The sequence below is a fragment of the Chelon labrosus genome (assembly GCF_963514085.1).
Source record: "Chelon labrosus genome assembly, chromosome: 24".
Lineage (NCBI taxonomy): Eukaryota > Metazoa > Chordata > Actinopteri > Mugiliformes > Mugilidae > Chelon > Chelon labrosus.
Window position 1 is genome coordinate 2,991,584 of NC_140357.1, and position 17,516 is coordinate 3,009,099.

General features: G+C 42.6%; 1 protein-coding gene across 2 annotated transcripts in view; it reads right to left on the bottom strand.

The window, feature by feature from the left end:
- Positions 1-17,516, bottom strand: part of tns1a (tensin 1a) — a 44,386-nt gene that overhangs the window by 25,011 nt on the left and 1,859 nt on the right. The window contains exons 2-14 of one of the 2 annotated variants that reach the window (XM_084574423.1): positions 16,675-16,716; positions 11,404-11,453; positions 10,256-10,427; positions 10,120-10,170; positions 9,859-9,981; positions 9,712-9,776; positions 9,136-9,219; positions 6,343-6,455; positions 6,189-6,249; positions 5,995-6,070; positions 5,762-5,891; positions 5,259-5,324; positions 5,006-5,131 (exon numbers count right to left, since the gene is read on the bottom strand). In XM_084574423.1, coding sequence (XP_084430549.1) covers positions 5,006-5,131; positions 5,259-5,324; positions 5,762-5,891; positions 5,995-6,070; positions 6,189-6,249; positions 6,343-6,455; positions 9,136-9,219; positions 9,712-9,776; positions 9,859-9,981; positions 10,120-10,170; positions 10,256-10,427; positions 11,404-11,453; positions 16,675-16,716 — 1,159 coding nt within the window. Of the gene's footprint in view, positions 1-5,005; positions 5,132-5,258; positions 5,325-5,761; positions 5,892-5,994; positions 6,071-6,188; positions 6,250-6,342; positions 6,456-9,135; positions 9,220-9,711; positions 9,777-9,858; positions 9,982-10,119; positions 10,171-10,255; positions 10,428-11,403; positions 11,454-16,674; positions 17,119-17,516 lie in introns of those variants that run through there. The other variant, XM_084574422.1, reaches the window with a different exon arrangement.

Sequence of the window (17,516 nt, forward strand, 5' to 3'; positions counted from 1 at the left end):
TGTCTTTCACTTATGAGGATTAGTAGCTGTCATTACAGCGCCTCCAGTCTACCTAGATGTCTGACATGCTCGGGCCTTTGAAAGCTTTACCTTTCAGAGACAGAGAGACGATTCAGCACAAGTGCAAAAGAGGTGCGGATGCAGAACTCTGGCCAGTCAAAAATGTAAAAAAATCTTTCCAAAAAAGTAGAAAGGAAGCTGTGGTAATTAGAGCAATAAGATCCAAACTGGAAAAGCGGAAGTCTGAGTGACAGACAGACACTAGGAAAAGTCATATGGAAACATCTAGGCAGACGGTAGGAGAAAGGAGGCATTAAGAGATGAGGGATGAACTCAGCGGGGTCTCCACTGCTTGGATTTGAACCTGCTGCTGCAGCTCACCATGCTGTCAGCATGAGGACTAACAGGATGCATTATGTGCTCATGCAAAACGCAAACAGGCTGCTTTTAAAATACTTGACTGTGCTCCAGAAAAGTGCGATTTTGATGACCATATTTGATGTGTTACTGTCTCATTAGCCGGACTGTATCTAAGGAGTAGGCGTTTCACATAATTCACACCTCAAGTTGTCGTTTTCTTTAAGGATATCTCGGATTTTGTATCACACCGCTACAAAAACTGTTCAAATTCTGTATCCAGTACACTTTTTAAAATAAACCCTCCGTGCACACACAGTCCAAGCCTTAGTGGAGCGCATGAAGCTACCAACCAAGGCCCCTAATAGTTCTGGTGTACCCAAATTGCAGCCCGCTCATAAAATGTTCCACACACAAATTGCTCGCCTACGTGACTCACTTTATACCATATAGGTGCCAAACACACAGGATGCGACGGCGTTGACATGGAAACGCAACAAACAGACAAACAGACTCTCGTCTCTGCTGACTAAACGGACAGAGAGCTGGGCTCATTTTGTCCGGACAAAGGTGTGACGTTTAAAGAAAAAAAATCCAAGCAACCGTTCATCCGTCAGACAAGTAACACAAATTTTGCAGTTTTCGCTTTCACAGACAACCTCAAACGACAATTCAAACTTGATAAAGGGAATTCAAAGGACTCATACTCACAAGTCAGTGCCGCTCAGTTTCTCGCATCATCCGTTAAACTCTCCAAATATAAGCAATCTCAGACTTTCTCTGTTTCCCTCAGCCTCTCTGCGCCTGTCCCTCTCTCTATCTATCTGTGCCTCTGAGTCCGTCTCTATCCAGCTATTCCAGACATGTTTCAGGGCTCGGCCCCGGCCAAATATGGGAGGAAGGCGGTAAACAAGAAAGACAGCCCTACTGTACACCACACACACACACACAGACAAGGACACGCTCACATTCTCTAACTGCAAGACGCTGCTTTGAACGTTTTTTTGGGATATTCCTGCAAGGAATATAATATTTAAAGACACAGCATTCTTTAAATATTACCAAATTAAAAGCTCCTGTTTTGGAATATTTAAATTTAATCATCATCTGCTATTGGGCTTCGTATATTTCGTCAAAATTGTCCAATATTAGCGTTTTTCCACATTTATTTCGCCAAATGGTGTCAATTTATTTTACAAGGGGAAATAAAAAAGTTGGAAGTGATATTTCTATTATGTTTGCACACAATCTGTCACAGTGATGGGAGAATTTAGGACGTAAAGCAACCTCTAAGGCCTGCAAAAACCAGACTGTGGGATCAGACTAATATCTGGAATTTTATATATTTTTGAAAGAGGCACTTCTCTCGTGGCAGTACAGAAACTATATGACCCGGACGGTGGCCTTCTGACTGGTCTGACCTCCGGATCGACAGCTGCCTCCAGACCACAGGGCTATTAGTGGAGCAACGGCAAGCCGACAAACACAAGGTGCACTGCACACACACACACACACCACACACTCCCACATACCACATAAAAAACTGCAAAAGACCACCACGTAACGACATACACGAATGTACAGACCTACGCATGCCCACGTACTGCAAAAAAACACGGTATAACACCAACACAAACAGCTGCACAAACACAAAAGAAATTCACCCGCCACACTCGCCCACGAATACCTACTGTTAAAGAAAGCTAAGGACGCCTCTCCTCACGTTCCCCACGAGCGTGTGCATCAGTATGAAATACACTCTAAGCTTCCTAATCCCGCGGACCCTTTTAAGACACCCATCTTTCGTTGAGTCCTCTCAACTGGATTTCCAAGGTCAGCGGACTCCGTTAAAAATGGCGTCAGGAAGAGTTAGCCGAGCCCCCAGATGCATTCAGACATCAACGCCTGAGGATGAAACATTGGTTTAACACCCAGACAAATAAACAAGTCTGGATTCTTTTAAATGATACCTGCTGAGTGAGTAATGTCCACTGAGCTGCAGCATGTAAAAATAGGCCATTCTGTCATGGAGATTATCAGTGTTATTCACTGGCATTGGTGTGTGTGGTATGTTTGTAGTTTACACCTGATTAACATTCTTCTCTTTTACCCAGTGGTTGCTAACTTTTTCGACGACCGCTCAGTTCATTGGTGCGTCTTCTAGTCTGCTCAACCAAACCTTTTACAAATACCGCCACAGCATTCTCCTCAACTTCCAGATTCTCGTGTCCAAGTGAAAGAGCGAAGGCTGCAATTAGAGGAAATGAACAAACCGGGCCGCGAGGCTTTTTTCTGCTGAGAGCTGCGAACGCTGCCGGCCATTCAATTAGGATCAAACTTGCAATCCTGGCGATTCCCACTGACCTTCTTGCAGCACAGCAATTACCGCAACGGGTCTCTGGGGGGAGGGGTGTGTTCATAAAAATGAAATGGATCTTTTGCAAAGCCGTAAAAAAAAAAAAAAAAAAAGAAAAATTACGTATATAAAAGCGGATGCAGCACCGAGAAGGCTGCCAAGTCCTGACTCAACTCGGAGCATATTCTCCTCTCAGTGCAAGTTTCTTTGATTAACGGTGATAATCATGAGTCTCATCATCACTGAGGGGATCCATGGGACTCTGCGAGACTGTTGGCTATCCTAAGTGGCCACTTAACATTTAAAATAAACTCCAGGATATAGATTAATGTTATCAATTTGTATGTTTCAGTGTGCTCCAAAAATCTAACTTCCCATCAACTTTTAGATCCAGACTTTTCATTAATCATTTGTATTCAAGACATACACTATATTGCCAAAAGTATTCACTCACCCATGCAAATAATTGAATTCAGGTATTCCCATCACTTCCATGGCTACAGGTGTATAAAATCAAGCACCTCGGCATCCAGACTGCTTCTACAAACAGCCACAAACTGGCAGGCCATGTAAAATAACAGAGTGGGGTCAGCGGATGCTGAGGCACATAGTGCGTAGTGGTCACCAACTTTCTGCAGAGTCAATCGCTACAGACCTCCAAACTTCATGTGGCCTTCAGATTAGCTCAAGAACAGTGCATAGAGAGCTTCATGGAATGGGTTTCCATGGCGGAGCAGCTGCACCAAAGCCATATCTCACCAAGTTCAATGCAAAGCGTTGGATGCAGTGGTGCAGAGCATGCCGCCATTGGACTTTAGAGCAGTGGAGACGTGTTCTCTGGAGTGACGAATCATGCTTCTCCATCTGACAATCTGATGGACGAATCTGGGTTTGGCGGTTGCCAGGAGAACAGTACTTGTCTGACATCTGCCAAGTGTGAAGTTTGGTGGAGGGGGGATTATGGTGTGGGGTTGTTTTTCAGGAGCCAGGCTTGGCCCCTTAGTTCCAGTGAAAAGAACTCTGAATGCTTCAGCACACCAAGAGATTTTGGACAATTCCATGCTCCCAACTTTGTGGGAACAGTTTGGAGCTGGCCCCTTCCTGTTCCACCATGCCTGTGCACCAGTGCACAAAGCAGGGTCCATAAAGACATGGATGATCAACCCGACTGAACACCTTTGGGGTGACTGTGAGCCAGGCCTTCTCTTCCAACATGAGTGTCAAAAATTCCCATAAACCCACTCCTAAACCTTGTGGAAAGCCTTCCCAGCAGAGTTGAAGCTGTTATAGCTTCAACGTCGTCACAAGACATCACATTAAACCTTATGGATTAAGAATGGGAGGTCACTTGAGTTCATATGCGTGTAAAGGAAGATGAGTGAATACTTTTGGCAATATAGTGTATGTATAGGCAGACAATGGCATCTGCGTAAAAGCAAGGCAAAAACAAAGTCAGAGATAGGAGAGAAAAATGTTAAGACCAACATGACATGGTAAATGACCCCTATATTACTACAACCACACCAGTTGTGTTGCATTAACTTGCATGACTTAATTTATTTCATGTATATATATATATATATATATATATATTCAATATTTTGTATAATTTATCTGAATTTTTTTGAACTCCTGGCATAGAAGCAAAGGCTAGGAGCAGATGAAAGTGGGCTTGGGCACTTGCTGGGAGTTGCTGCTGTTGGTGTTTCGGGTTACAACCCCTCACCAGGGAGGGGGCAGCCAGTAGCATGGCGACTGACGCCCCCCTATTTCTGCAGCTGCTATTTAAAGGCCTAATTGACAGGCTGTCGTCGGAGGAGGAGCGCGGGGGCCCGGGAGGCTTCACAGGCGGAGGTGAAGAGCAGAAAGACGCAGACGTTTTGAGAACTTGGTGAAACTACAGCATGTGCAATGTTCTGCAACTACATATAAAGTATTTAGGAGACGAGCTGGGTGCAAAACACATGCATTTCTTATTGAGGTGATGCACGCTGCAGAACTTCATCCAAAACTAGAACAAACACCATAAAGTAGCTGCACCATTGCACTGGGTGACTGATTACTTCAACGTGTTCACTGTACTATAGTTACAATTATATCAGTTAAAGGTAAAACTAAATGTGTTCCTTTGTTTTGCACAAGTAAAACAATTTAAAATGTTAAATCACCAACAGCAGCGTTTGCAGATAAGACAGAAAAAAAAAAGTCTGGAGGTCTCTATCAGTAACTGTGGATGAGTGGAGACAACCTGTTTTATGATTAAAATCTTTGCCTGTGTACGCGTGGACGTACCGTGCTCGCCATCTACGCCGTCCTCACAACGGTGGATGAAGTTCTCGTACGAGTCCCAGCGGATCAGGGGGTCCTGGGTGTTGTAGTCCACGGAAACGCTCGGCCCGTTCTCCAGGTGGCCCAGGCCTGTGGGACGTGAGGCATCACGTATAATTATACGGGTCCTCAAACAGAGCATAATAACACACACAAAAAAATAGGAATTCTACTATAAAACTGACTGTTGAGGAAATCCCAGTGTCAAATAAATTACCTTTTATTTTTTCTGGCGCATATGAGAAAACAAACTCCACCTTCCCGTACTCTGGGAACCTCTCATCTGTAGAGAGACACAAAAACAGTGGGCACCAAACGCAACAAATTGTTAGAGCATCTCATATTCAGGAAAATTTATGAGTTAGTTTGGAGAATTAAATCAGGGGAAAATCCATAATGTGTAAAAAGTCGATAATGGAAACACTTAAAGAAACTCAGCAGATGAATTTTTAATAAACCTTTAATATTTCTAAGTGAATGCTGAGCTGCCTTCACCACCAGAGGACTCTGTTTTCTATGAAATTGTGGGGAAGTGTCCTCTTGAAGAGGAAACCAAAAATCCAAGCATAGATATAAAAGAACACCTTTAATTTGCTATTGTGTTTGCAATGTGTTTAAATGTATCTTGAAACTCTTTTGGATGCCGCAACTCTTGACTCATAAAATCGCAAACTCCCATTCAGCATTCTGTAAAAACACAACCGCCAAGAGAGCAGTTACCTTTGAAGGTCTCGTCCAGCTCGCTCTTCCCGAAAACCACCCCTAGGTCGTGGATGGCGCAAGTGTGGAACTGCACCCTGAACATCACGTCCCTGGTGGAGTTTCTGAACCTCTTGTGGTAACACTTCAACTGCGATGAGCAGGAAAGGGAGAAAGAGTCAGGAAGTGTTTCTGCATTCTGGTGTTTAATCTAGTTTAAAGCAGAAAGCTGAACGCTACGGCTCAAAGCTCACCAAGATGTCTCCCTTCAGAAGCAGTCCAGGTTCAATGGTGATACAGATACTGGTGTTGCTATCTCCTTGGACATTGCTGCGTTGTATAAAAAAAAGAATCTTTAAAAATTCAATCATGCCATACCTCATAGGAACTATTTTTTCCCCTGGATTCAATCACAAAGCACACTGAACTGGAATAAAAGTTTCCATACTATATTCCCGATGTATAGACTGGCTGCATTGCCTGGTAGATCTTCAGGAAAGGACGGCAGCCTGCGAAAGGGGCGTAAACAAGGAACGCGTTCAAGATAACCACATCTCAACACCAGCTTCTTTCTGTGCATTGCAGCAGAGGCGGGCACTCACCTCCTTTGGCTTCAAAGTTGGGTATGCCGTGCATGATGACATGATGCAGGAACAGAGGCTTGTTGTTGATTTTAATGTGGCCGGACAGGAGGCCGTTGAAATAGCGCACATACCTTTCGGACAAAGGAAAGTAAGTCCAAGTCGTAGAAAACAACTGTTTTATATGTGATGTGGCTTGAACAGTTTATTGTTTTCCAGTAGAAAATTATGCAAGAGATCATAGACGTCATCAGCAAACAATGTTTCTAAAGATTTAATTATTTGTGCTTTTTCTGTTGTTGTCTTTTTGCGGTTTGCGGTCTAGTTTAGGTGCAACCAAGGACCTTCGTTTCATGTCTAATAATCATCATCATATTTATATATATCCAACCCTATTTATCATTCAACAAACTGTTTGTCAAAGGTCCTTTTTACCAAATGGCTCTACTAGAATAAAGGTCAGAGGACGCCCATAATCATTAACAAACGTCCTCCGGAAAACATGAATATCTTCACCAACTCCGAAACTCCAAACTCCGAAATCAGTCTCAGAACACCTATTCCACTTGGATCGTTATATCATAGTTATCCCAAAGCTATGAACCGCCAATTCTCACTGACTAAAAGCTTCATTGTTTGTGTTTCACCTTTACCACCTGTAACCTCCAACAGCACAGCCAGAACCGGACTCCACTCCCGCTGTAAAACAGCCTTTACGCGCTACGGGAAATGTCAGAGTGAATTGGTGTGTACAGAGGCCAGTTGGGGGTCTGGTGAGTTAGTGTGGTCTGGTTGTTAATGATGATAATGATGATGTTACCGAACATGACCTTGACCACGGGGTTTGCCACATGCAGACCCCCCCACCCCCACCCTCCCTTGCTCTGCTGTCAGTGGCCAGATGGTTTAGCCTCTGTGAAATTCAATTAGACTGAGCTGGGACGCCGCGTTAGCAGCGCTCAGAGGAGGAAAGGCTTGTAGCTGCAGGACATGTAAGCATGTCTTTTATCAAGCTATCCAAGGGTTTAGATAGGGAGGTGCTAGAAGACAGCACTTTCAAAAGCATCATCAGTTGGACATTTCAAATTGATCATGATTATTGTAAGGGGGTAAATTCTTGTTTGAATTATATAAAGGATTAAAGGTATGCATATTTAAGAGTGCGGCTGCTTTGTGTTACAATTGGGTCCAGTCACAGGTCACCATTTGTTTGCCATCACCTCTCTGGGATTAGTCAGGTTACGCAGTTACGCAGAGACCCACACCACCAAGATGGCGATGGCGACGGCCTGAGCCGCTACGCTGAGCTTCAAAACAGCTCTTCAGGAAACCTATGCAAGGCATCACGTAGAGTTCACACAACTTCATATACCGTCGCTAGTTCACACCGCGACCATGCAAGGCGCAAGCTCATGATTGGGAGCAACTCTGGGTTTATAGCCTTGCCAAAGGACACTTCGGCATGTGCTTTGCTTTTTGCAATTTTTTGCAAGCACCAATTTTTGCTCCACAAATCAAACCAACACCTCAATCCGTCCCCGTGCCAACCCTCTCAGCTAGCATGCTGCCATGTCTCAAGAAACATGATAATCGTTTATTGGCAACAACATGCTGCTCACGACGCTTTTAATCAAACCTTTTGCAAGCTTTCGTGGCCGCAGCGCACTTAGCTCATCGCCTACTCTTGATGTTAATGTCACACATTCCAGACCATAATACTGGGAGACTCCAGGGGCAGAGATAATTATATCCGAAGCAGGAAATAGCAGCAGGGCAGAGGGCAAGCCTATAGACCTGTTAGAGAATGGCTGGCTTCCTAATTCACTGGCTGAAATGAAGTGGTGTTAAGTCCCCTGATGTTTCCTGTGTTCCTCAGTTTATTCCCTGTAACCTTTTAGCTGCTCATCCTTTCTCAGAGGTTTGGATCAAGACTCCTCTCTCCTCAGGTGACGAAGGGAGACTGTAAGGGGTCAGGCCGTTAAGCAGTTGACTGTCTAATAATGCACAGTGAGGTAATAATACAGTAGATTTATGACTTACAGGGCGATGTCTGACCGGACAGTCCTAGAGTGAACTGCATTCAGAATAATACATCCCTTAAATACCTTTTAAACCATTCCTGATTGGGTTAACCCTCTCTGGCGTTTGCTGTTTCCTTCTATATTCACGCAAAGGACATTATCTCAAAACACTCGCTGCAAGAACGACAGGAATGAAGCAGCATCCCTAGAGATGGCAGTGGAATCCCTCAGACGGACAAGATAGATCGCTTCACTCTGCGCCGTGACATTTACTCACAATTATCCCAATTAAAACTAAATTGGCGATTAAGACATGGGAAAAAAAGAGAGAGCATTTCCTCGGAATGTTTCTAAAAATGAACAGGGTTAGAGATGCAGTTGGGCCACACACGCCTTTCACATGTCAACGGAGAATGCATGGGGCGTTGTGGTTGACAGTGTTCTTTGGTTGGATCGCCTAACTTCCGTAAAAATATGTGCAGCAGTCAATGGCAAGAGAAATGTTTAAATCATAATGAATCATAAATGTTTAAAAGATACATTTAAAACTAAGACTGAAGTTTGTAGTAAAAAGAATGGCAGCTTTTTATACCTTTTTCTTTTGTTTTGGAAGTACAAGGTGAAATGTGGCTATGTGGCGGCCATGTCAGTTTTGGTTTTCTTCAACTTTCTTGCTGTTGACTACCGTACTCCGAATACCAAGATTCCATTATATTGTGCAGGTACAAGTGTCATCAATTGAGTGATATACCACTCCCAGAAGTGAGAAACAGGAAGTGAGGTAATAACGAACCTTCTCTGTGAAGGCTGACCCACAGGAAGTGCTTTGTCCTCGTAGAAGCGCCTCATTGCAAATCTGTCCAATGCCTGATCGGCGCTGCGTGACACAAACGTATACAGTTATTCTCACAATATCAGACAGCATTTATTTTACAGATTGCTAAATATCATCAACAACTGCCTTCATTTTGTAAAGATTTCTCCCATGTATAAGATTTGGAAATACCGGCTGTAAATCCTCCTGGATCTTTCCCATCTATCAACATCTGGTTGCATTAAAGAACAGTGACATTTTCAGAGCGTTTTCTACGCTCACAGCCAGAAAAATAAGCTGGCCAGGACCAAGTGTTTAGCCACAGTAATCACATCAGTGTTTAATTTTCAAGGTTGCTCAAGTCCCAGACTTTGAGGCTTTACAACTTTGATGGATTGTTGCTCCCGTCCTTAGAAAACCTTGTGCGGAGGGGATTTGGAGGATCAGAGTACTCATAGCACCCTTTTTCAACACTGACAGCCAACACTGCTGATTAGACCGTAGCACTGAATTTCATTGTTGGATATGCGTGCAGATTGTAAAAATGTTCGATACCTTGCAGATATGTTGCTGTAGTGCATGTATGCAGCCACCACCACCCCTGTTCGGCCTCGGTTTCCCTATTTAACAAAGAGAATTTGATCCTTAGCATAAATATAAAGAACATTTGACTTTGGTTTTAGCTATGTGCTAATCCTTTACCTTGTTGTGTAGAACCACCACGTTGCGAGGGTCTCCATTGAGCCACGTGTCGATGGCCTTGCACATGCTGCAGATCTTGTCCAGCGCCGGTGCATGGTGGTCTGGCCAACCGAACTCCAGAACCTGAAGACGATTAGTCAGAGCAAAAGGAGGTTTTATTTCGTGCGGTGGTGGTTTCGTTCCCCTCAAGCGTAAGGTCATGTAACGGATATGCCTTCTGGTTCCCAAAAATAATAATGATACAACTGGCTGAGGTGTTACCTTGTGGTTTAACTTTGTTAAGTCATTCTTCTGCTCGCTCAGGTTGAGTATCTGAAATCACAAAGACGGCTTGTATAAATATCTAAACGCACAAACGGGTTGAAATGTTCCAGATTCAGCGGCGGTTCTTTCTCACCAGATAGTGTTCGCCGTGTTTGGACCGCAGCATCGTCGCCACCTCCTTGAGGTTGGCGACATAGCTGCGCTCCTCGGCACCGGCGGGGAAGGAGACAGAGATGATCCTCTCTGTGATGTAGACCAGGTCCACCTCATAGCTCTCCTCCATGGCCGGGACCACGCTCTGACTCCTGAAAATGCAAAGGGGGGGCAGATGGCTTTGTCTAATGCTTTTCCCAGACATTTCTCGACCACACGACCACATCTACCCGGTTCTTCTCGAACATGATGCTGATTGGAAAGGAAAGGGTGTGCACTACCTGAAAAAACATGGAACCACTGGGAATGTATTTTTCTCCAATTTTCAAGGTTCTCAAATCAGACCAGAGATTTATTCAGTTATTAATTGTTTTGAACCTGACGGAATTAACGGTTTCAAATCAATACAAAAGTGTCTCGGAGTATCTGAGCTTGCAACTTTGTGGAACAACAAAGTTTTAGTCTTGGTAAAATCAACAAAAGCCAATCCAGTCCACAAATTGACGATTCTGCAACCTCTCAAGAGGTTTACTGAAGTAGCATAGACATTTAGATTTAATAACACCCAACTGCAGAAAGAATGCTTTGACCCTTTACCCTACTAAACACAAAACAGTTGCCCAACCATTACCTCATAGCCATCAGTTTGGTTCACTCCAATCTACAGTCAAATTTTTTGTGATTATCGTCTCTGCAAGAGCCGTTGTCAGTCTCTTATTTTCAAAGCTGCTGTGAGAACATTTCTGGAATGCTCCCGATTTCTCTCGGGGACTAACGGCAAAGTTCTTCGCAAACATCCACTCGATCAAACGTTAACTCCTGCAGCTCACGCTTATATTTCTTGGAGAGGAAAAGATTTACAACCATTCCCAGAGTGTTGACACGACCCCTGCTGATATTACGCAACCAATATCGCCGGCCAAGCAGCGATCGGGTTTGTCGGCCGGTGGATGTACAGTAAAGCTCCACATGAGTGTGGAATGAGCCTTCCTAGAAAAATCCCAGCAATCAAAAAGAAAAACTAACTTTGCTCCATGAAAAATCATTATTTATTCCATATGTGCCTTTTGTAATGAAATAATCGTGGACATCTGTGCATGACACAGATGTCTTACCTAGTTGTCTTACCTCGACTGCTTACGCCTTATCTCCACGCTCTTGCAGGACCTCGTAGATCCCTGGTGGACACACAAACACACACAAATCATTCACAAGCAAGTGATAAAGGTATGAAATTACAGTCTTGACATGACCTGTTGGGAAAAAGTCAGGTCACAGAAGCAAAATTGCAGAAAACAAGTAGAGATAGAGGAAATGTAAAAGGAGAAACGGGACCAGGAAGAAGAATAGGAAAGAAAAATCACAACCCTAGCATGTTCCAGGAGAAAACCCTCCTGACACAGCTTAATTATCCTGTCCTGTATCTAGTTATTTACAGGGGAAAGAGTGAAAGTCAAGTTGTTTCACTGTGACAGCCCTACAGAGGGAAAGTGTTACTAAATACTGTCGAGGAATTTCTGCATAATAGATGCTTTAGTTGGCGCTTCTTCTAGCTGTTTCTCTCAGCCTAGGGGAGAGCGTGTCTGTATGAGTCAGCTGCCGTCAGAGTTGGAGCCATCCAAAACGACGGCAGAATTTACCCCCACCCTCCGCGACAGACTTTACTTCCTCGCCACAATAAAGGGAGAGCATTCGGCTTTACTGGTCAAGCTGTGAAACAGTGATGTTGGCAAGAAGGGGCTCTACGGCGCAAGGTTAAACACACACCCATGATGAAGCTAATCCCACCCCCGCCCCAAGAGCCAAAATAGGAAGCATAATTCTCAGCGATCTGACAGGAACCAGATGCTACGCGGACAACGGAGGATGGTGTTTGCAAAATGAAACAGCCTGTTCACATGAGGCTTTCAAGGGGCTGGTACACTGGTACATTTCACATCACAGTCACGATCTGTTGGCTTGTAGCAACAAAGTCAAATAGCTTATAAAGTGCATGAGAACAGCCAGTCCAGTTCCATGGGAGTTTGGGAAATTTAACTAAAAGTGATTTGTGTCCTTGGACAGGAATTATTGTGACATAGAGCATGACTTAAATAAAGTACTCTATCAACTGGCAGTAACCTTTTGTGCATGCACCATGCATATTTAATACTTTGAAAATATTTTACCTCAAATCATGATATTTGAACCTAACCTAAACAAGTGTTTTTGATGCCTGAGGAAAGACGTTTTTTCTTGCATTGGACCCAACCCAAGTCTTTTGTCAGCTTTTCTATGATGGATTAAATAAACTAATACAATATTATTAGAATTTCATTAACTATCAAGATGAGGTGCAAGCACAAAAATATAGCCACTTGAAATCAATGCATCTATGAACATCCATGCCCATTAACAAAAATCAGTAGATTAAATTATTCACAAACTGCCATGAGGCTGTTATAAAACGGTTGTTTACATTTAAAAGATGATTTTGCGTATTCTCTCAACCACAGACCTCCACCATATGAAAACACAACAATAAACCACTGACGTGTTATGTTTTGACATTTCCGTAAAATGTGTTTCCAATAAGAACATTTTAGCATAATCATAGCCTAGTTATCTGGGAGTTGCCTACCTTGCTGAACAGGTACCCAGCGCTCCACCTCCAGGAGGAACGCAGGTGGGCAAAGTGCCTTCGGATGGAGCTGGCCAGAGGCATGGCTACCAACAGGAATCCCCTCTGTTCTAAGATAAAACTAAACTGACTCCCCAAAATTGGGATCCACTCTCATTGTTTTGAAATGTCAGAGCATCCTCCGGGCGATCAAAGCGAAATCTTTTAGTCTCATCCGCTTGATAGGAGAAGACAGTCTGTGCCGTTTGTGCCAAACCCGATCAGCTGTTATGTAATACATCATGATGCATCTTCCCTTTCTTCTTTCCTTCTCAACTGCCTTCTCCCCACTTTCTCCTGCGTTCTCTCTCCCTCTCCCTCCCGCCCACTTTGTGTTCTCTGGAACTACTCCTCCCTCTCTGTCATTATCTCTCATTATTTCTGACTCTTCCCCCCTCCTGCTACTCTTGTCTCCCTTTTTCCCACGTGCTTGTACCGTATGTATGAATGTGTACAGCATGTATTGTCTGCTGCACACATTTGACCTTAATTATCTTTAAGGTTCTGGTCTGCTTCCAGAAAAGAGACCTTTTCTATGTCTCTGTCAACATTATTTTTGATTTACAGTGTCTGGACCATTCATGCAAGTATCCACTCCACCCTTCCGTGAGCCAAAAACTGATTACAAAATCCCCATACTGCACTTGGATGACCCTAAGTAGGCCCCGCACTGACCCAATTATGGTCAGAATGGGGCATTCTGACTCAAAACCACCGTGGATGAATCCTGAATGGACTAACCAAATAAACATTCCATACTGTCCACACACATATATGGGAAAGCACATATGATGATGATGAGTCCTGGAGGAGGAGGACGCCACGGTAACTCAATAAGAAAATGAATGATGTTCTTTGAAATGGGGCCAGAATGTATATGTTTTAACCAGCAAGCGTAACACAATTGACGTGAAACATGTAATAAAAGCAACCTGATATGATGGGATATCACGAGGAATGCTTTGATAAGAGGTCAAAGACCACAACAGAGGTTTTTTCTGGTTTACGAAAGACGTGAATCAGGATTGCAACCTCATGTAAGGACACAGAGGCTCAAACACCAATATGTCACTGTCAAATAGTTTGTGACAATTTTCTTTCATTACGGTAAAAGAAAGCATAGTCAACACAATTAGTAGCCTCTGTCATAGATTTTTTTTATTTATTTTTAAAAATCAGAATGTGTGTGTTATTGATGGAGGGACATTAAAGAACTATTCAACATAAAAAAAAGTTTCAGTTTTACACATTTAATCCTCATAAACCTAAAAAGTGACGATTACAGAAGAAGATTAAAAGAAGATTACAACGTGTGTTATTGGACTTGAAAAGCGGTTGTTAGCCGTGATACATAACTGTTGAAATACTAAGCTAATTTCAACCAAAGTCACCAAAACATCCATGAAAACATCTCAAAGCACTCCAGCAAAATTAATTTCTTTTGTATTTATGCTTTAATGCTCACAACTTTGCCAAAACCTACAAATACCTGTGACTAAATCGTTTGTAGCCAGCACGGTTAGCTTTTTAGTTTTGTTGCATCGACCTGTGTTTTCTGGTTTTCTAGCTGACTGCTAACAAATGCAAGGAGCTAGCTAAAATATGCTAGCGACAAACTGAAGCGGTGCATTGTGGGAGCATTTGAAACATACTTATGGAGCTTTGAGCTTATGAGCTTTAGCAAGCTAGCAAGCAAACTAAAAATGTATGAACAAATTAAATGATTAAAAACAAACAATGAATTAGGTATTGATGGAGTGGTGTTAAAGAAGTATTCAACAAAAACAACAAAAACCTTTGAGTATGACTCTCAAGGTGGTTTAATGTGTCTCCCAGCTTGTTTTTTTGTGCTTAACAAGCTGTAGTCAGCCGCTGCTGAACCATTAAGTCAATTTCACAAGAAAGGTGACTAAATCATCCATAAAAACTTCTTTAAATTACTTTAAATCCATTCTTATGCTCACAGTTCTACAAATAAATAACAACTGTTATATTATATGTGACTTAATACACATTTGTGTTTGTAGCTAGCACAGTTAGTTATTTAGCTTTGCTACATGAACCTACTGTATGTTTTCTTAGGTTGGCTGCTAGCTAAAGTAAGCTAATGGCAAACCAATGTAGTGTGTGTTTTGGGAACATTTGAAACATACTTCTGGAAATGGTAGAGGTACTTTAACTTGGCTGCACAAGCTACCTAGCATACTAAAAACCTTTCAGGAGTGACCAGTATCAGTTGGAATCATTCAGTATTTGTTTATCAGACTCTGTCTTCTGCCTGTTTTCTGTAGAAATGTGCAGAATGTGAATTAATCTTCCAACAAGCTCGTGTACACATGCCAATCTGTGTTTATAATCTGACTCTGAGTCACCGCTTTCCTTCTGCTGCCGATGTAAACATTCGGGCGATGTCTGGCGCTAACACCAACTCACCACCGTGACTCATATGAAAACATTGATGCAAAGCATTAGCGCTGCTTTAATCTTTTGAATAAATGTTGCCTCTGGTTTCATGAAAAGGAAAAATAGCCACCTGTAACCCATGAAAAAACTGAAACAGGCGAACAAATTTTGCCTTTTTTGACGGCTCAGATAAACTGCTTCTGACATCAACAGCGGTTCTCTGGAATATCGCCTTCTTGGATACCCAACTCAACCTTCATGGATTAGCAATGTCAAACAAAACATCTCGAGCCAGGCCTTGGCATCGATTTCTGGCACAGACGAGACACAATTTGCAACAACCTGGCAGCAACAGATGCCACTGCTGCTTTTGTAATTTTGTAAGGTATGCAACAAATACTTCTTTACGCTGGCACAGAGCAGACATTGATATTTGTTTTTTGGTATCCAATGCATTAACATGTTAGATTCAATAAACAGATTTACAAATGACACTCCTTAAGCATGTGTAAACTGTGTGCTCTGATTGGTTATGCATTGCTGCCACCTTCTGTGGTTTGCGGGAGTTGTGCACTTTTTGTGCAAAAAGTCAGTTTTGCAAGCTTTTTCTTTGCATGTATTGCTAGATATCACTCATTCTGTACAGTTCACACACTTGTTTCCGTCTTAAACGAGTCATGTCGAATGTCTCAGTATTGCATCTTGTGGGGGTTTCCTCAGCAAACAATGCTATAAAGCTGCAGCAACAACAACAACACAGCTAACTTACCATTATCTGTGACACAAAGCTATTAATAGCAAGGGATAATTAGAGAATGATGTTGTTCTTTAGGATCTGTAAAAGTATGTGGACGCCCAATATTACACCCATGCATGGACACTTCATTCTAAAACGATGGCCATTAATTACCTCAAAATAGTCTCCACTAGTCTGTGAAGAGTTTTATGAAATCCAGTAGCCATGAGAGCTTTAGCAAGTTCTACCACGGATGATGGGTGGCAAAATTTGACTTCCAGAGGTGTTAGTTGTGCATGCAGGTCAATTTCGTCCACACCAAAATGAGAAAACCATTTCACTACAGACATCAGAACAGACAACAGAAAAGTGCACTCCTCCAACAGTCCAACAATTCTCTAAAATACTCCTATACCACATCAAAATCATGAGCAACGTCAAGAAAGAGCACAAAAGTATGTAAACAGAAGCATACTTTTTGCCCCCTTATGTACTTGACTGTTATTCCAGCACCTTGTTGCAATAACAATAGCAGCATTTATGAATGAACAGCTTTTTTAAAGCATGTCTTCCTGGCATTAGCAGAAGAGGTGTTACTTACCGGAGTATCTACATGCTTTAATGGCAGCTGAGGAGTGGGAGGCTGGAGAGAGAAGCGAGACAGCGGGTTAGACATTGTTTCTTTCACAGTGAGGAAGAAACAACATGGTGAGGAAAAAAAAGAATGAGAGAGAGAGAGAGAGTGTGGTGAGGATATTCCTTTGTAGACACAATCACTCTGTGCAGCATACTGAGTGCTGCTGAGGGTCATGAGATAAATACTAAACGCCTTCACGGTAATACTCGATACCACAAGCAGCCTGTCTTTTAAATTCTGCATGTGTGTTGCTGAAAGAAGCAAAGATGGAGACGGAAAGCAAAAGATAGTAACGTAGATGGAGTCCGAGTTGGACAGTGATCCATGTGTTGAGGAAAATCTCTCAGCTGACTTAAGTGCAGCGTCTTAGGCTGATGTTCTGGCTCTGTAAACAAATGTGGGGGACTGTTTAACAAGCTGCAGCGGAGATTTAAAAAGGCCGCAGCCCAAAGTAAATAAGTGAAAAGTAGTTACTGTAGCTGGGAATGTGCCTAATTTGGTCATATCTCTTCACATGCTAAAAAAAAATAATCAGGAGACGGATCAAACTGGTATTACTATGGTTTTATCTAATGAGCCAACATTTGCTGAGCATGCATTCTTTATGAGAGTGAATAAAAACTCCAATTTTCAAGCTCGTTAAAAAGAAAATGACTCAAGCGTTGGTGTCGCAGTGCATAAATCACATTTTCTCCTCCAAGACGGCAAAACCCTTGAAGAAGAGGGATTAATCACTTTGACTGTATCAGTATCTTTCCCCTTCCACGGAGGTTAGCATTCAAGCAGCGTTTTAAAAGTTAAATGGT